General features: G+C 57.4%; 4 protein-coding genes across 5 annotated transcripts; 2 read left to right on the top strand and 2 right to left on the bottom strand.

The window, feature by feature from the left end:
* Positions 1-773: 773 nt before the first annotated feature.
* ARHGDIA (Rho GDP dissociation inhibitor alpha) lies at positions 774-11,146 on the bottom strand. 2 transcript variants are annotated; one of them, XM_075169226.1, is made up of 6 exons: positions 11,042-11,146; positions 4,334-4,543; positions 3,859-3,942; positions 3,215-3,291; positions 2,972-3,035; positions 774-2,498 (listed from the first exon to the last, which is right to left on the bottom strand). In XM_075169226.1, exons 2-6 carry the CDS (start codon positions 4,521-4,523, stop codon positions 2,299-2,301), a joined length of 615 nt encoding a protein of 204 aa, XP_075025327.1. In that variant the 5' UTR covers positions 4,524-4,543; positions 11,042-11,146; the 3' UTR covers positions 774-2,298. The 2 variants fall into 2 exon arrangements, with proteins under 2 accessions (XP_075025327.1, XP_075025328.1); XM_075169227.1 differs by lacking the exon at positions 11,042-11,146 and adding an exon at positions 10,974-11,028.
* Positions 11,147-11,359: 213 nt separating this feature from the next.
* Positions 11,360-16,333, bottom strand: ALYREF (Aly/REF export factor). Its single transcript, XM_075169225.1, has 6 exons — positions 16,047-16,333; positions 15,634-15,765; positions 13,037-13,184; positions 12,871-12,934; positions 12,518-12,698; positions 11,360-11,641 (listed from the first exon to the last, which is right to left on the bottom strand). The coding sequence occupies exons 1-6, from the start codon at positions 16,278-16,280 to the stop codon at positions 11,627-11,629; spliced, it is 774 nt and encodes a 257-aa protein (XP_075025326.1). The 5' UTR covers positions 16,281-16,333; the 3' UTR covers positions 11,360-11,626.
* Positions 16,334-16,415: 82 nt separating this feature from the next.
* Positions 16,416-16,893, top strand: ANAPC11 (anaphase promoting complex subunit 11). Its single transcript, XM_075169229.1, has 2 exons — positions 16,416-16,541; positions 16,650-16,893. Exons 1-2 carry the CDS (start codon positions 16,433-16,435, stop codon positions 16,793-16,795), a joined length of 255 nt encoding a protein of 84 aa, XP_075025330.1. The 5' UTR covers positions 16,416-16,432; the 3' UTR covers positions 16,796-16,893.
* A 202-nt stretch (positions 16,894-17,095) lies between these two features.
* NPB (neuropeptide B) lies at positions 17,096-17,881 on the top strand. The gene is made up of 2 exons (XM_075169228.1): positions 17,096-17,459; positions 17,707-17,881. The coding sequence occupies exons 1-2, from the start codon at positions 17,241-17,243 to the stop codon at positions 17,833-17,835; spliced, it is 348 nt and encodes a 115-aa protein (XP_075025329.1). The 5' UTR covers positions 17,096-17,240; the 3' UTR covers positions 17,836-17,881.

Genomic DNA, 17,881 nt, shown 5'->3' with positions numbered 1-17,881 from the left:
CACTTTCTTGTAGTTTCCAAGTCGCGTCGTTTCCTTTGGCTGCGGCATCAGGGAAACACGGCAGCTTTCCGGGGACCAAGAAGAAAGGGGGCCTGCGCTGTCAGCTCAGTAGGTTCCCTCTTTGTTCAGAGTTCTCAGTTAACATCGCGAGTCTTTTAGACCAGGAGCAGGGCTATCTCCTTGACAGCTTCTCTAGTGCTGTAGGTTCTCTAAAGAGCTTTTCCTGGCTGCACTTTTCTTATCCTTAACACAAACATGCCACATGCTCTGTAAACATCCGCAGGCTCTTACCACACATTGCCTCTCCTGAATTCTGTTCTCCCTCCGATCGCCTCCCTCATTCTTCTGACGGTGCAGGAATTTCACTTCGTGCTTGCAGCTGGAGTAGGCACAACACAGGCAGGCTAAGGCTCAGAACCCGCCTGCTCCTCAGCCAGCAGGAGACCCCCCCCCCGACTTTACTACCTCAGAGACCCACCGTTTCCACTTCCCCACACCCTTCTCATCCCTCCTACTGCAGGCCATGCAGAACACAGCAAACAGCAAGGGACAGATCTTGAAGATAATCACTGCAACGCGGGCCTCTTCCCTCTTCTCCTCTGGCACAGACTGTCCCAGATCCCCTGTTTCACAACTCAGTAAGCCCCGGGATTCTGGTCTTCCCACACCCCAGGTGTTTGCAGAAATCCCCTCTGGAACAGAAGTTCTGCCACTTCCTGCCGAAGACCCAGAACCAGGAAGTTCCAGAACAGAACCAGAACAGACAGCAGACAGTCAGTTCAAAGATTTTATTTAACTGTCATAAAAGGAGAAGCAGATGATGATTCCAAACCTGTTAACCCGGGTCTAGGATTTACAGACAATATGCACCAAATCAAATTAACAAAAATCTCTCTAGGGGTGGGGCAAGGGAGTGTTAAGAGGCAAAGACGTAGCTATGAGAAAGCCACATGTACTTGGTCCCAGTTCTAATACGACCTCAACGTGGTAGGATCCAAATAAGAGGGCTGCGGAGCTGGAACGTGCCTGCCCAGCCCTCAGGGGTTCACGGGCCCCAGAGGGCTCCTTCGCCCCGAGCACCGTGTCAGCGCAGCCTCGGGTGGCAGGCTGGCGTGCTGCAGGGGTCTGCTATGGGCACGGGGCGGGGAGTCGAGTGTCAAGGCAATAAATACTGACAGGCCAGGCACAGATTTTAAAGGCAGAACAGATACATAAGGCATTAACCGCTTCTGATTACTTGTCCATTGCAAGCTCTTTGTTGATCGCATCGGGAGAGCAGCTGCAGAAACAGACTAGTCCATCCTCAGCCCAAAACAGCTAGGAGGGCAGGTGCTGTCCTGGAATTTCAGTGCTTTGCAGCTACCTTGGCTGCAATGAGAAGTGTGAGGTGTTGGCAACACTGGTGACTCCCACACCCACTTGCCTTGCAACCCCCTCTACGCCTCGGCGGCGCTGAGGCTACCAGAGAGTTCGAAGCTCTGTGCAAACAGGGGCAGGGGTCCTGCCAGGCCAGCTCTCTGGACACTGGGAGGGGTGGCCAGGCGTCGCCCAGGATGTCACGCCACCCTCCCCTCTGGAGATATCCCGTCTCGGGTGAAGAACGGACCAACAGAAAAGCAGGAAGTTGTGAATCTTTCCTAATAACCCATGAGGGGCGTGACCAAGATGAGTGCCATGCCAACAAAGAGGGGGAGGGTGGGTGGCATTTAAAAAGTGTAACAGGGGCAAGGCCCCCTCCCTAGAGGATACATGTTACACATTAAGGCATCATGGTTACAGGGAACATCCACAAATGAAGCTGCCAGTGTTCCCAGGACACTGACTGGGTGGAAGGGGCAGGCCGGACATAATTTTAGCCAACAAACGGATTCAATAGCTGCCTGGCATCAAAGTTCTTCAGCTACTTGGAGGCAGTAGCTACCCTGAGCTGTGCACAGGAAAGCCAAGCACAAGATCCTACACAAAACATAGGAGTCTCTCCCCTTCAGCACCTACCCAAATAAAGGAAGGTGAGAAGCAGCAAAGGGCCTGGCGAGGGAGCGAGCGGTCCCACCTCTGCGCTGGGACAGCACGGCCCTGGGACGGGCAGCTGGAGATCAGATGCAGACAGCACGGTTTGGTCAATGCACTCAGCGATTCTCTGGGGAGGGGGCACATTACAAAACTGAGCTCTCTGGTCAAATTATAACAGGGGGTGAAAGGTAAGAGGGTTCCAATGTCAGCACTTTGGTACAGGGGGGGATTTCTACGGTAGCCACTGTCTGATTCACGCTCTCTGGGGTCTGGCCTTGGGAAGGGCTAGTCCTTCCAATCCTTCTTGATGGTCAGGTTCCACTCCCAGGACAGGTGGTCAGTCTTATCATCATCTGTGAACTTGGATTTGATGTTGTAGCTGCCCCGGGCCAGCATGCCCTTAGGGGCTTCTTCCATGGGGGTCAGAAACTCATACTCCTCTGCTCGGGGGCCGTAGCTCCCAACCATGTATTCGGTCTTGTCAACTACAAGGAGAAAGAGAGGTGTATGGAGGCTGTTTAAGAGCCTCCCCTGCATTTGAGGCAAGGCTAAAGCAAATGAAAGGTCTGTTATTGCTGCAACAATCCACAGAGGAGCTGTGAGAACAACATCACCCACGTTAACAGCTCCGTTCACTCCAGGAACGGCTCCTCCTGCAGGAAGCAATCCCCCCACGCTAGCACCACTGCCAGCAGTGATCTGTTCACCACTGTGCTCTGGCAGGGATTACGCATCAGGCCCAGAGGTGCAGGTGTAGCCAGGACCGCAGGCTGCCACCCTGCAGCACACCCAGAAGCCTTCACATATCGCCACGGGCTCAGTGGCACAGACATGACTGAAGACTGTCTCCTCCCATTATGAGCTGTTGGGGCACCAGCGGGTGAGCCCCCATCACCGCTGTGGAAAGAGCAAAAAGCCCTCACACAAAGCAGTACTTGACTCACAGAGAAGCACTTACTTTTCACGCCTTTCCGGAACGTGTGCTGAATATACTTCAACCCTGACACAATCTCCCTATTAACCTGCAGAGAGACAAGCAAGGACTGTAGAAGACATCTCCTAGGCACATTGCCCACCCCACCCACAGCAGGAGACAATTTCCTCCATCACACCGCTTTTCGGGGCTCAGGCACTCCCTATGCTGGGATTGCAGCAGTCCGGTGTTCCACTCATTCTTCAGTTTCCAGATCTGAATTCTTACCCTAAAGGAGATTTTTATCCGGTATTCCACGCCCTCCTTCAGCACAAACGCTTGCTTCTTGTAGCTCTCCAGGTCACCTACAAAGAAGGGAGAGGGTTGTTCAGAGTCCCTTTGGATTGTGCTCTAGAGCGAATTTCAGTTGCAAGAGGGATGACCCTTACTGCCCGGACAGCACACAGTTCATCCTTTCATTTTTGCATGGCAGGACCCTCCTTGGTACGCTGCCCATGCTATCTGAGGCGGGCAAGCAATGCCCTGTGAAAGGACATGCAGCGCAGCAATGCAGTTAATTCGAGAATGTTCCTTTGTAGACATTTGCTCCGAGGCTGTCACCATCTTGAAGCTGCCATTAGTGTCGCTGCGCAGGCTGGAGGACAGCTGGCTCCCCCACACGGCAGCTCACACCTCTACAAGGCAGTGGAAGCCGAAAGGCATTCTGCTGCAACGGGGGACACTGCTGCTGGGCTCAGAGTACAGAAGCCTCCGGCGGCCTGGGCACCTTACTCTGCATCCCACACAGGGGCATTTCTGACATCGGAGGGCTTGCCCACCGTGCCAGCAGTGCTCCTGTGGGGCCTTCTGCCAGGCTCCACACCAAGCCAGCTTTGACCTGGGAGAAGGGCTGGAATTCTTTCCTAGCTCACCTGTCAGGTCCAGCTCCAGAGGGCCAGGAGCTGTAGCGCAGACCAAAGTCAGTTTGGTCACCACCACATTTGGAGCATTGGGATCTAAAAGACAAGCAAAAAGGCTGTTAAACACCCATCCCTAATACCAACCAACACAACTCCTTTTCCTTCCAGGGCACTTCTTGAAATAGCAAGAAAACCAGTGAGAACAACATCCCCCTCGGTGAAGGTCTGGGCTCCCCAGCCAACAGTCTCCCCAAGACCATCCTCTTCTAAAGACAGAGTGCCACCCCTCAGTCCCTGTGCCTTATTCCAGGAGCCAGAGATCAGCATGGGGGGAGCGCAGACGCATGCCTTTATGTTCCCAGCTGTGCTCGTGCTGAAGCGCAAAGAGCTGGGAGGAGAACAGCTCCTGGACAGGAGCAGGGATGAGGCCAGAGGCGACCGATGGAGCTCTGGCTCGAGCGAGGCATAGCCACGTCCTACGGCTCACCTGCAGTCACAGTGACGGCACCGAGCAGTGCCTCCTTGTACTTGCGCAGGCTCTCATCATCCTTGTCGAGCTCCTGGATCTCCTGGATACTCTTCTGGGCAGGTGGCTTATAGTTGACAGAGTGTTCGTCCTCCTCATTTTCAGCTGCAATCTGGGCCAGCTGCTCTGCCGTCGGCTCCTGCTCTGCCATCCTCACACACGCAAGTTACACTGAAGTAGGGAGGAGAAGCGTAACTGCACCTACCTACTCCACCAGCGAGGGCTCCTTCCCAGCAGCGCAGCCCGGCAGCACCAACCAGGCTTCCCCAGAACTGCTCCTCTGTGACTCCACAGGCTCCCTCTCTCACCTAGGCCCTTCACGGGTTGTCCCCGGGAGGCCTTCAGGGGACACAACCCACCAAGTGCCCGTACCCCGCAGCCCCTGCAGATTCCTCCAGTAGGCCAGGTCTTGTATTCAGCCCACGCCAGAGGATAGGAAAAATTCAACCTCGATGCTTTATTCATGAGCTGGAACAGGTAAATACCCCAAGCCGTAGAGAGAACATGCTCTCCTCCACAAGACCAACAGGGTTAGGCTTTCACTCATAATAAACCTGAGCACAGAATAAACCCAGTTCTGTTTTGCTCTCTACAACACACGATTCCAGAATAGGCCTCTGCCCCACCACTGGCACAAATGCCAGGAACCTCTGCCACAATCTGGAGCTCGCAGTTTGTAACTCAATCAGATCAATCTCCGCTGCACCAGGTGCTGGGTGCCTCGGAGGAGTGGAATGAGACACCTGGTTCAGCTGATCTCATGCTCAGTCCTTTTCAAAGATCTGTGTCACACACGGCCAGTGAAACAGATAATGGATTAAAAACACGTGCAGAGTTTGGCTCGGTTGTCCACGACTAACTAGGAAACACCCAGCTGCACACTGAGGGCTGCTGAAAGGTGATGCCAACACCCCGTTAAAAGCCTCGGTAAAAGCCAGTGACAGCCTCAGTAATTCCTGATTTTTCACAGGGCACGCTGTCCTAAGGGTCATCCTAGGGCAAATATCAACTTGGACTCTCTAAAGACTCGAAAAACTGTTTCAGTGACAGCTTTTGAAAGGCTTTTTGTACAAGCAAAATCTTTCACAAATGATCTGCTGATGGATCCAGGTGTTTCTGTCATTACCTGGCATTCCTGCACCCTGTTCAATATTCCTGCCTGAAGCTCTGCACTAGCACACACGACTCACAACAGACTGTGGAACTGCATTCATTCCTCTGGCATCTAGTTTCCAAATAAATCAAGAACTACAACATTTGCCACAAATACAACAAACACACAAAATGTGCTCAAAATACAGGCTTAATTATGATCTACAGGCACCTAAAGCTTCTCATACAGGTTACACTAAATAAGCTAACCATCATCCATTCTTTTTGTCTTTTTGCTAACTGACATAATAGCACACAGCTCAATTATTCCATTTCTACCCAATGTGCCACCCAGAGGGGGAAAGAAAGACCTCAGCGCGACATTAACCACACAGAGTTTACGGAGCACATTTTGTAGTGACATAAGGCAAGTTCCGGAGATGGCGGAGCCAGTCTGACTCCACGTCCAGTTCCAGCCTGGCAATGGCTGTAACAGCAGAACAGTGGAGGTGCCACCTGGGCTCCACTAATATTTTTAGCCATAAATATTACGAATGTTTTGTTGGGAAACAGGGCAAAGGAGACAGATTAGACACAGAAAGTGAAATTTTGCACATCTCTGCTAGAAGAGAAAACTACAGCAGACCTATCAGCAAATATGCAGAGAGAGAAAAGGAAAGGGGGAGGGAGAACCGGTGAGCAGCCCACCTGCCAGGATCCTCGGGTGACACGCCGGCCCCAGCTCCCAGGGAGCCGGTGCCGAGGCACAGCTGCGGCCAGGCCCCCAGCGGGGACCTGCTCCTTGCCCACTGTCAGACCTGAGAACAGACTTGCTGACTTGTCCTGGGCTGGCAGAGCTTCCCCAGAGAGGCTGGCTCGGCTCTCGGGGTGTCCTGGGGGTAGGATACTTGCAGTGGATGCAACTGGTGTTTCTGGGTATTAAAGCTTGACTAGGATGTATCACCAGACAAAGGTGGGGGGACGATGTGACACTTTGGGGTTACTACAAGGGGTTTGGCCCTGTGTGGCACAAGCGTGTCTGTGTAGAGGAGCTTTTCCCATTGCACCTTCACACTTAAAACTCCCAACAACGGCCAGTACTGAGCCCTACACTTTACAACAAAGAGCTGGCCCTTCTGCGTGGCATTCTCCAATATCCTGGCACTGAATATCGTGGAAATTTGTGTTCAAAAGGCCATTTAATCTCATGTCATACATGAACAACTGGTTAGATTTCACCCTGGTATCTCCATATCAAACCCAGTCACTTTCTTTGTGCTTCTGTCCAAAAGAGCCTCCGGCCTTGAAGACTCCCAGAAGCGTTGAGCAAAAGCTCACTCAAGCATCCGTTCTACTGCTTGATCCCCTACTGCAGTCCTTCGTCTCACCTTCAGGCTAGATTTCACCTCCCAAGCCCTACCGGTCATTCTCTCTCTGTACGCTGAAGAACTTCTGGACGTTCCTCATAAGACACCTGTAGCTTTCAGGAAATGGAAGTGATGGACTTTCAGTGAGAGCTTTAAAGAACTGAAGTCCCAAGTCGCCGATTTCTGTTGACTCCCAAACTCTCTGCGATTGAGCCTTTGAAAGCACGAATATAATAAACAGATGCACACGTGGCAGATGATCCACCTGTATCCACATGCATATCCCTGAAGGTGCCGGGTCTCTTTCCGCAGCATTAGCGTCCACGGGTGTATACCACCTTCCAATTTTCAGACCAAGCAGAGACAAAACTTCTAACAAATGGCCTGATCAGCACCTGCAAGCGACAGGCCACAGGAGCCGTCAGACAGCCTCTCCTCGAACAACCAAAGCTCGCCGAAGCCAGCACTGCACTCGCGGCGAAGGATCAGCACTGCAAGATGAACAGAGCAGCACCAACCACTGTGCAGCTCCCAGCAGCAGGGTCAAGTCTGGAAGATCGCTGCGCTCCGCACAGGAAGAGCCTTAGCAAGAAACAGTACTGATTTCTAGCAGCTGAAATAGCAGCTGATTTCCAGGATCAGGTATCCTATTCTGGTCAGTGAAGAAATGCATTAGTTTGGTCTCACCCAAATATGGAGCTACTACTCATTGATAACCAACCTCCAGATGTAACAGACAGGGCAACAGTTTCCTCCCACACATCACCAGCACCCAATCTTCACCAGCTCCGTTAGGGTAACCCCTCCCACAAACAGATACTTAGCAACAACCATGCAGTAGAGGGCACAGAAAAAAACAAACAAACAAACAAAAAAAACAACCAAAAAACCAGATCCCCCGCTCTTCAGTTGCGTTCCTACGCCTCTAGCCTTAATCCTGTGATCCAGAGCTAAAGAAACAATCATGCACACCACCACACGGATTAATCAAGAACCACCCCAGTCCTCACAGGATCTCTAAAACAATGGAAGCCCACCAGAGGCAGAAAACGGCTCTTCAGACCAACACAAAGCACTGTTCCAAGCAGCAGCTCAGGCCAAGCTAGGGTTCAGCTCTCGGAGGAAGCCCTGGAGAAATCCCACCTCACCTCTTCCAAGAGGCTTCCCCAGGAGCAGCAGTCAGAAGAACAACATCTCTGCTGCAGCACTCCGGAGGCGAGCGGGCTCCTGCGCCCTGGCCGGACGCGCGGGTCGGGAGGCACCCTGCGACGCAGCCGGCGGGGGCCGGGCTGCAGCCGGCCGCCCCCTCCCGCACAGAGCGCTGCATCTCATCACCATGGGTCACAGCGCCTCGGGTGCTTCTCCAGACACGCAGCCAGAGAGAAAGGAGACTCCTAATCACATCAAAACTTCTATGAGGGCTTCAACCTCGCCCTTCAGACTTCTCAGATGAAGCATTTATTGCAGCTCAGGATTAGTAAACCAGAGCTTTTCCAGGTGCGTGAAAGACCAGCCATCACGCTGCCAGACAAAGCGAAGCCAAGGGACCCGATCGCATGTGAACTGCCAGGAGAGAACTGCACTCGCATATCCCATCTGCACTGTGCTGAGACCTCCAGCAAGCACGCGCCGACACGCAGAGGAGAGGGGATCTGCGATGCAGTCCTTCAACGGGCTCAGCTCCGTAACGAAAGCCTTCCCACTACGCTGCTGACCTGCAGCCGGGCGCGGGTCCCTTACAGGAGCTCAACACCTCAAACCTCAGGCATTGCTCTGAGGCGTTTGGAAGGAAATTCCTCTTCGGCTCCTTCTGACACTCAGGAGATGCTCGGGTGCCCCGCATGGCGGGGCTCTGGCTCTTAAGACTCAGCCGAGCCGCAGAACGCTAGAGCTCCTGCGGAGGCCCACTGCTCTGCAAGACAGCGCAGACCCGCTGTGAACTCTGCCACGGCCGGCAGGGAAGGGAACCCCCAGCCCGCACTCAGCCTGAAAGCAAATTACAGGAGGTGGGCTCCTTGGCCATGGAGAGATGTCTAGGGAAACAGCCCTGGGCTCTTCGCAGATCTTTGCAGATCGCAGAACCCTGCAGAAGACAGCAGGAGGCTGAATCGCTTCCCACCTGCGAATTCACACTCACTGCCTTCACTGCTTCCTCAAGTCAGCAGTTTCTCCTGGATTCTCTCAGCATTTTTCACGCAGGACTGAGGAGCCAGCAGCAGTGAATGCAAGAGCCCCACCTTCTGCCAGACAGAAAAATTGCTAGGAACATAAGGCTGTTTGTTTTCAGGCAAACAGTGGTAAAGAGCGACTTCTTCATACTCCGGGACCAAGATCCCACCGCACTAGCGAAACCCAAGTTAGTCAGAGTCTCTTCAGATGAGTTAATTGGCTTCGGACAACCATTAGGCCATAGCGCAGCCGTGGACATGCAGCAGTGCCAATTCGAGCGGTCCCCACCCTTCCTTCTTCCCCCGTGGCGCAAGGGAAAGCTTGTGCAGCCACACGGCAAACTTGGCTGGAATTTGAACCAGTTAATAATCATTTCTGCAGGGCTATTTTCCAGCCAGATCAGTTCGCTGATCCAGTTCACTATGCAGCTACAAACGCTGCTACGCTGTAAGGACAGGGAGCCAGAACTGCTTAAACCGGCTCAAGCTGCGCTGCTCCTCCACACGTACAGCAGCAGGCTGGGAGGCTGGATCAGAAATAAACCGGGCTCGGACGGTTCCCAGGGCAGCGGCAGGGGAGGGGGGCACAACAGTGGCAAAGGAGGGACTGGTGACTCACTGACACTTCCCGAGACCGAGCGCTACCCCCTGACACCACCCAGGAATTCGGAGGCAACGGTACGTCCAGATAACGCTGCTGCACCAGTCGCTTTGTAAGAGCACCCCAGAGAACCCTCACCTCGCCTGATCCCTGCCACTGGCTCACAGCCCTGGGGATGAAGGACTCTGGAAACAGTCTGCTGCCTTTCAGGGGCTCGGCAGTTTGGAGATGGAGTTGCTTGCAACATAACCCTGGACTGCAGACAAGGCATCAACTGTCAAGAGCAAATCCAAAGGCTTGAGCAGACAGTTCCATACGCTCACAACTTCAGAAGTTTAAAAAACTCTCACAGTCCTACACCCAAGATGCAAACGAGTTACGTGGGTAAACGGGCTGCAGTCTCGCTGCAACCGCCGTCCGTGTGGTGACCCCGGCGCGGCAGCCGCGGACACTGCCAAGAGTGTGACCCATCCATACGACTCGCCGCTCCCTGCAGTGAAACACTACAATGAAGCCGTCCCTGCTCAGCAGTTAAGGGTCAAGAATACCTGCGCTGGAAGAACGCTAGGACAACCAGAGCAAGACAGCACTCTGGACTAGACCCGAAACCCTCAAGGTAACAATTTAGCTACTTAGCATGACCAGGAGTTCTTCTCGTCTTAAGAAAAGGAAGTTAGGACTTTCAGACTTGTTGCAAAGAGCCTACGGAGCCAGGGAAGACATCGCCATCCTTCCAGCAGGACTGTTAAGGAAGGAGGAGAACCGATGCCTTCTGCAGGAGCCAGACTGCAGTCTTTATGCACGTTGCCACAGCTGCTTTAAAATGCCCCCTCCCTGCAGCATTAAGGGGGATAAAACGGGTTCTCTAATTGCTCGAACACGGAAGGAAATCGACCCTGAGGAAGTTGCTCCCAAGTTCCTCATTTCGTAACTAGAAACCATTTATGGAAAATCTGTTTGAGACAAACGGGAACGCTCGCACCTCCCGACGCCCTGGGAAGGAGACGGGGCCCAGCGTTCCTCTCACCGCCCCCTGCGGCCCCGGCAACGAGAGAAACCCGAGGGGAGGGCTCGGAGCAGCCCCGGCTCCGCCGCGGAGCACGAGCCAACCCGAACCGTCCGTATTTCGCCCTAACTGCGGGCCTCCCGCCCCGAGAGCTCCGCTCCGCTCCGGAACGGCCCCGGCCGGGGACAGCAGCTTTCCCCAGCCCTTGGAAGGTCGAACAAGGGCACTCGGGGCCCCGCTCCCGCGCCCCGGCCTTTCCCACGGCCCGGAGCCAGCGGGGCGCGGCGCGGCCGGCCGGCCCGCCCGGCCAGGCCCCAGCGGGGCAGAGGCGCGGCCCCACGACCCGAACACCCCCCCCGGGCCTCACCGCCCCCAGGGAGCCGCCCGCCGCCACGGCCCGGTCCCCGCCGCTCCCTCGCCCCGGCCCCGCCCTACCGGCCCTGCTCGCTCTCCGCGCTGCGGTGACAACGCCGCCGGGATCCGCCCAGCCGCCCGTGCACCCCCGCACTTCCGGGACACGCCCGTCACTTCCCGTTATACGAGGCCGAGTCCCGCGCCTCACTTCCGGCCGCAGCCCGGCGCGCTGATTGGCCCAGGGGATACGCGCGCGATGGCGGGACAGACGATAGAGTTGGGGCGGAGGGGTAGAACGCCGCGGGGCGGGGCACGGGAAGGCGCGCGCGGGCGGGGCGCGGGCCAGCGGGGGGGGAGCGGGACCCGGGAAGCGGGGCCCGGGGCAGCAGGCGTCCACAGTTCTAGACACGGTTCTATTTTATTACGGCAAAGGTGAAAAAGCCACCTCAGCCCAACAGGCAACCAGTAAAATTTATCCCAAAAATAACTCGGTACAAAACAGGTCTGCTTCAGAATTAAAAAAAACCTTTACAGGAGTTTAAAACCTATCCCAGAACGTAAAAGTAAAACAAATCCCATCCTCGGTATTAGTAGCCACAGCCGCAGCCCCCGCTAGGGAGCATGGAGCGAGATCGGAGTCCTTCCCTGCGCCCGCCGCCCGCCGCTTTAGCTGGTGTCCATCTGCAAGAGAGGAGAGCAGCCATCACCGCGCGCCCCGTGGCACCCAGCCCGCCCCGGCAAACCGCCGCAATGCCCCAGCGCTGCCCAACAGGGTCGCACGGGCTGGAGCCCCGGCCCGACCAGGCACTGACCTGCCGCAGTGCAGTGAGGCTCGACTGCGAACGGCCCCGCCGCGCCCCCCGCCCCCTCCCAGTCTTTCCGAAATACCGCTATTTACACATCCCCAGCGCCAGAGAAGACTGTTCTAAAACACCAGACATTCCCGTGCCATTTTTTCTGGAATTCTGCTCATCCCACTTCTTCCATACTCTCACCTCGATTTTACCCCATTCCTACAACACTGGCTCCGCTGCCACTGTGTACACGCGTGACCTCGGTTCTCTATCAACGTTTTAATCAGAGACGTTCGAGCTAGTTCTGAAGGCAGCAAACAACGTGCGTGGGTCCCATACGTTAGGACTCATCCGCTGTCGGCATCGCCGACCTTTCCTCCGTTAGCATCCCACGCAGGTATTTCACATGGTTTTTTGCTTTTTGTTTTTCCATTTCTGCAGCCCATTATCTCTGTGGGTTTTGTTATGCAGCTACTGTTCACCACAGCTGTTCCAGCTGCGCAAGAGCCTGCCCCACGCCGGCCCCGGCGAGCTGGGGAGCTGGAAAAGGGGCTGTTTCATGGCTATCGGAAACAGCAGTTGACAAAGTGTTCTGAAAAGTAAAGCCAACCACCGGACAAGGCACTGCTTGGCTTTAGAGGGAGACTGCTTCAGTCTGATGACCTGGAAAATGCTTTCTCTTTCCTGCCAGCTCCGAGCTGCCAATGTTTCCCAGACCGAGATCCTGCCGGGAACCTGTGGACAGCACCCAAGCAGCACTTACCCTGGCATTGTAAGCATCCAGCTGTGCATCTAGTTCTTCTGCGGAGAGTTGCTGTTTGGAAGTTCTTCCAGCTCCTCTGCCTCTCCCTCTGTTCCCACCACGAGTACCTCGCCTGTTGCCTCCTCCACCACCAAATCCTCCTGAACCACCACGGCTTCTGGTCATGCCACCTCTGTTTAAGCTGTGATTTTTAAAAAGCAACTGTTTTAGTGCATTCCGGTTAACCCAAACAGGCACGCAGAAGTTTGCCGAACGGAAGACGGATCCATGCTTCCTACACAGAGAGGGGCCAGGCACGTTCCCGCCCCACGCTGACCAGGCATGGCGACTCCCGTGGCCGTACGGCATCTCACCTCTGTGCTGGTCTCCTCTGTGTGTCGATCTGTGACGTGACCAGCTGGATGTTCATGGGGCGCCCTGGAGGAAGAGCAGCCTGTGAGCCTGTCTGCGGGACATGGGCACGTGGGCTGCTCCAGCCAGCCAGTGAAATACGCTGCAGAGACAGCCATGCAGACTCACCGTCCAAGGGGACTCCGTTGTACTGCTTCATCGCTTTCAGAGCGTCTGCCTTCCTTTCAAAATGCACATCTGCTGTCCCTAGACTGCGGCCAGATCTGTCATAGTGCACAGCTGCCTTCTTCAAGGTCCCAAACTCTGCAAAGAGTTCCTGAGAAAGAGAGGGAGAAGAGCGCATACTTCCATCAGCACTGCAAACACCACACAGCCAAGAGACGGCACTGGTTCCCTATACACAACCGCTCTCAGCAACTGCAGGCACTTTTCAAAACATCATGGACAACTCAGAAGAAGCACCGATGAAAGAGGGGAGCACAAGCCCATCAGAAGGATTTCAGAAAGCTGCCACAGGTGGCAAAAACAAGCAGGACTTCGTATTCCACGCTTGCAGGGTGCACGTTTACAGCCAGCGAAGCAGACTCAAGGGAAACTGCGGGTCCTTTAGTTGAGGCTGAGTCAATGGGGTGACTATTTAAAAATAATCCAGACCCTAATCCATTTCAAAGAGGAAGAATGATCTGTATGAACACAGGGATTCATGAGATGATCACAGTTTCATCGTGCTGGACTTTTTTTTTTTTCTCTCCCCTCCCCTTAAATCTTTACTAGACCAGGTGGAATTTAAAAACACAGCCCATTAGGAGTATACCCCAAAAATTGAGATAGGAAAGTCCTTTACTGAAGTATGTCATTTGCTGTCACAAAGGATGGAAATGAAGAGGTGGAACGGAGCCACCAGTGTTGTTTCACAGGTGCTATGTTTAGGAAGTCCTTAAGGACACGTCACCTTCGCGAGTTTCTGCTACACCCCGTGCTCAAAAGCTCAACATCTACACCAGAGCTGCCCAAAGGGACAGGCCACCTTCCACAGCGTCGGCTGACCTGCCACGCGTCTGATTGCCACGCGAGTTACTGCCCCAGCATCTGAGGGAGGACTATGCGTGTTCTTCCACCTCCCAAGCAAGCAGCACTTCAGGCAGGGCTGCAGGCCAGCTCCTCCCTCTATTCATTCAATGGAGCTGACCGTTACATGGCACTCGATAGAAGCTTTCTGGAACAGCGCGCAACACAGGTGCGACGGTGCTCAGCCCCTTCTCCAGCGTCAGCTTCTCTTTGCACTGCAGAGAACACGGGTTCCTCCTGAGCAGCAGTGAACGCTCAGGGAGCCACGCTGCACAGCTCCTCTGACAGCAAAGCGCATTCGAGTGGTTCCAGCCACTTGTTCCTGCCGATACACCGCTGCGCCGCACCACGTTAATGATGCGATTAGCATAGAAACAAAGAAAGCGATCACCACATCTGAGGTGGCGCTAAATTATGGGATGGGTAGTAACAAATAGGTGCAAAGCCATTAAGTCAGCTTTGCGGCTAAATAAACCATAGGTGGAAGTTCATCCACACCTCAGCCCAAGCCGGTGGCGGAAAAGGTAAATCTCAACAGCCACAAAAAGCGCAGGAGCCAGTTAAACTGAGGTGACTTCACAGAGCCACGTTTTACATATCGGGGCCGGACCACAGCAAACAAGAAACTTATTTAAACCAAATCTGAACTTACATGAGGAAAAGAGGTGGTTTTAAGCACATTTCAGTAACTAGGTGACCTGAAAAAGCTCCCTTCCAATTCCCCAAACACAGCCAGATTGGCACACGGAATAACCGGAATGAGATTACAGATGAAGAACGCATAGAAGTGGTTGTTTGCTTTTTCCTGGTGAGGACACGAGGACCAGAAGCCAATTTAAAAGGAAGTGCTTTGCAGCATGACCGAGCCAGAGGAGCCCCCAGTGGGGACGCACCTGGTATTTGCAAATGTATATTTCTGCACAACTCAGTGCCCGCTCGTGACCATGCCCTCGCAGCTGGGTGGGAGCACCACGCCTCAGCCCCTCCCAACGCGCACAGCCACAGAGAGAGATTGCTCCGTACACCCAACTGAAAGAATCCTGCAGGTTCTTACCCCAGGCACGGTTGAAACAAGGGATACAACCACAATAGGGGACTCAGCTAGACGATTGACACACCAGGCACCATAGATGCTGCAGCGCAGAAGAGCAAGATCTCCCTCACAAATAAGTTTTCCCAGTGACACCAAAGGATGTGTCCGTAGGAACACCTCGACGCTCAACAGAACGCCACCCTAACAAAGCTGCACAAACAGGTCCCGTAAAAACAGAGCATGCAGATGTACCTGCAGTGCGGTTACGGAATTTCTGTGGCTACGCAGACCTTAAGAGTTTATCCTGTTTACACTAAATTCTCCAGTCACAGCTGGATCCAGCCAGAGAGCAGCATTTTCCCACACGTGCGCTGTGGCAGAGTCATTTACAATGCCATTAGCTACCGCTCTGCAGAAGACAGCGGCTTTTCCGAATTGCAGCCCCCTCGATATCAGCAGAACCACTGCGGGGCAGACACCGCGGCTCAAACCCCATCACCAATGCAGACCTAATTCACTCGGGGATCTTCCATCCTGGCCGCGGAAGAGAGCAGGACCCATGGAGCTCCTGCGGGCGCCCAATGCGCCCGACCCTGACGCTATGAATTAAACCCCCTGTGAACGCCCCCCGCGCACCCAGCAGGGTGGCTCCCAAGCCCCCTACCTGGATGTCCGCATCCGAGACGCCGAAGTCCAGGTTTGAGACGAGCAGCTTCCCACCGGTCTCCACGCCGGCCCCCGCCCCGAAGCCACTGTCGAACAGATCGTGCTGCCACTTCTCGGGGAGCTGCTTCGGCTGCAACGAGACCGGCACCTCGCTGACCGGCCCGGGGCACGGCAGGCCACAGGACGCGCCGGCCACGCCGCCCGCCCCGCCGGGAGCGGACAAAGGGCCGCCCACCGGGCCCGCCCCCCGCGCCACCACCGCCCGCGCGGCCCCGGCGCGGCCCCGCCGCCGCCCCGCCCGCCGCCGCCCGCCCCGCCGCGCCGAAGGCCCGTCCCGGGCCCGGGCCCCCGCGGCGCCGCCGAGCCCCGCGGGCGGCCGCGCCCCGCGCCCGCCCCCGCCGCGCTCCATACCCGGCTGTAGGGCGCGGGCCGGTTCCTGCCGCCGCCCCGGGCCATCACCGGCCTATTCCGCACGGGGCCGCCGCCTCCCGCTCGCCCGGCTCCCACGCCGCCCCGGCCGGGCCCGCCCCCGCGGGTGGCGCCGCCCCGGCCCCGGCCGCCCCGGCCGCCGCCTCGGCCGGCCCCCCGCTGGCTCCGGTTGAGCTTAATGATATCGTCCAGCGACATGTCCATCTTGTCGGCCATGATGGCGGCTCCGCTCCGGGGCCTGCACTTCCGGCCGCGCTGAGCCGACGCCGGAAGCGGAAGAGGCGGGGCGGGCAGCGAAGGCGCGGCGGCCGCGCGCGCTTGTGCGCGGGGCCTTGTGGGGCGGGGCGGGACTTCCGGCGGGGCGGGCGATGCGGGTGCGCGTGCGGGGCTGGCACGGCGTGGCCTCCTGGCTGTGGGTGGCCAACGACGAGAACTGCGGGATCTGCCGGATGGCCTTCAACGGCTGCTGCCCCGACTGTGAGTGCGGGCCCGGGCGGGCGGGCGGGCGGGGCGCCCTCGGGCCGCCGCCCCTCGGGCCGCCGCCCCCCGGGCCGGGCCGCGCCTGACGGGCTGTCCGTGCCGCAGGCAAGGTGCCCGGCGACGACTGCCCGCTGGTGTGGGGGCAGTGCTCGCACTGCTTCCACATGCACTGCATCCTCAAGTGGCTGAACTCGCAGCAGGTGCAGCAGCACTGCCCCATGTGCCGCCAGGAGTGGAAGTTCAAGGAGTGACGGCCGGGCCGCGCCGCGCGGCGGCCGGGGGCCCGCGGCCGCGTCCCGCCGCCGGCAGCCCCGCTCCGCTCCGCGCTCCCGGCCGGGCCGCCCTCAGTAAACGCGCGGCCGCCACTCGCCCCCCCGGTGTCCGGTGTCCTTCGCTGGGGATCGGCGCGCGGGGGGGGTGGGCGGCGCCGCGGGACCCGCCTGCGGGGGCGGAAGGCGCCTCTGCCGGCCGCGGGACGGCCGGTGCCGGGACCCGCCCCGAGCCCTATACCCGACCCCGGCGGGTATACCCGGGGACGGCTGCGGGGCCGCCGGCGAGCAGCTCCTTCCCCGTGGGCTCCGCCGCCCCGGGAGGGCGGGCCGCGCGGCGCGGGGGCGGGCGAGGCGGGCCCCCCGCCCGGCTATAAAGGAGGCGGCGGCGGCGGCGGCCCTGGAGCGCTGCGGTCCTGCCGGAACCATGCGCGCTGCCCACTGCCTGGGGCTGGCGCTGCTCTGCCTCTGCCGCCCCGCCGAGCCCTGGTACAAGCCGGCGGCCGAGCCCCGCCACTACTCGGTGGGCAGAGCCTCGGGGCTGCTCTCCGGCCTCCGCCGCTCCAACACCGACGGCACCGCCGAGCCCGGCCCCGGCGTGCTGCTGCCCGGCTCGGCCCGCCCGCCCGAGCGGCTCCACGCCACGGTGAGTATCGGGGCCGCCCCGGGGGCTTGGGGCACGGTGGGTGCTGGGGCTGCTCCCCACGGGGCTCTGGGCACGGTTTGTGCTGGGACGGGCCCCCCTGCCCCCGCGGCGCTCTGTGCTGCAGTGAGCAGCAGGAGTGGGGTCCTCTGCCTGCCGGGTACTGGGGTGCAGTGGGGCCACCCCAGCTCCCCCCGCCAGTGCTGGGTTGCCTGGGGACCCTGGTCCCTGTTGATGGTCTCCCCTGCAGGCGCTGTGCGTGACGGATGTGGCCCCCGAGCCGCGGAGCTGCCAGGTGCTGCCTGGAGCCCCCGGCGCTCTCCAGTGCAAGGCGGACGTGACCCTGTCCTTGGACCCTGTGGAGTGTGCAGATGCCTGAGCCGGCACCGGTGGCTCTGTGTGACAATAAACATGCTGGGGCTGGC

Source organism: Calonectris borealis, chromosome 20 (assembly GCF_964195595.1).
Source record: "Calonectris borealis chromosome 20, bCalBor7.hap1.2, whole genome shotgun sequence".
NCBI classification, from domain to species: domain Eukaryota; kingdom Metazoa; phylum Chordata; class Aves; order Procellariiformes; family Procellariidae; genus Calonectris; species Calonectris borealis.
Note: the sequence above shows the minus strand (reverse complement) of the source record. Positions and strands in the feature narration are given on the sequence as shown.

Excerpts from the sequence above, each read along its gene's own strand:
- ALYREF (XM_075169225.1), bottom strand. The coding sequence starts at position 16,280 with ATGGCCGACAAGATGGACATGTCGCTGGACGATATCATTAAGCTCAAC. Across the intron at positions 13,185-15,633 it reads TCTCGGATGCGGACATCCAG|GAACTCTTTGCAGAGTTTGG; the intron begins GTAGGGGGCTTG and ends TCTCTTTCTCAG. Across the intron at positions 12,699-12,870 it reads CAGAGGAGACCAGCACAGAG|CTTAAACAGAGGTGGCATGA; the intron begins GTGAGATGCCGT and ends TAAAAATCACAG.
- ANAPC11 (XM_075169229.1), top strand. The coding sequence starts at position 16,433 with ATGCGGGTGCGCGTGCGGGGCTGGCACGGCGTGGCCTCCTGGCTGTGG. Across the intron at positions 16,542-16,649 it reads CAACGGCTGCTGCCCCGACT|GCAAGGTGCCCGGCGACGAC; the intron begins GTGAGTGCGGGC and ends TCCGTGCCGCAG.
- ARHGDIA (XM_075169226.1), bottom strand. The coding sequence starts at position 4,523 with ATGGCAGAGCAGGAGCCGACGGCAGAGCAGCTGGCCCAGATTGCAGCT. Across the intron at positions 3,292-3,858 it reads TCTGGAGCTGGACCTGACAG|GTGACCTGGAGAGCTACAAG; the intron begins GTGAGCTAGGAA and ends CCTTCTTTGTAG. Across the intron at positions 3,036-3,214 it reads GGATAAAAATCTCCTTTAGG|GTTAATAGGGAGATTGTGTC; the intron begins GTAAGAATTCAG and ends GTCTCTCTGCAG.
- NPB (XM_075169228.1), top strand. The coding sequence starts at position 17,241 with ATGCGCGCTGCCCACTGCCTGGGGCTGGCGCTGCTCTGCCTCTGCCGC. Across the intron at positions 17,460-17,706 it reads CCGAGCGGCTCCACGCCACG|GCGCTGTGCGTGACGGATGT; the intron begins GTGAGTATCGGG and ends TCTCCCCTGCAG.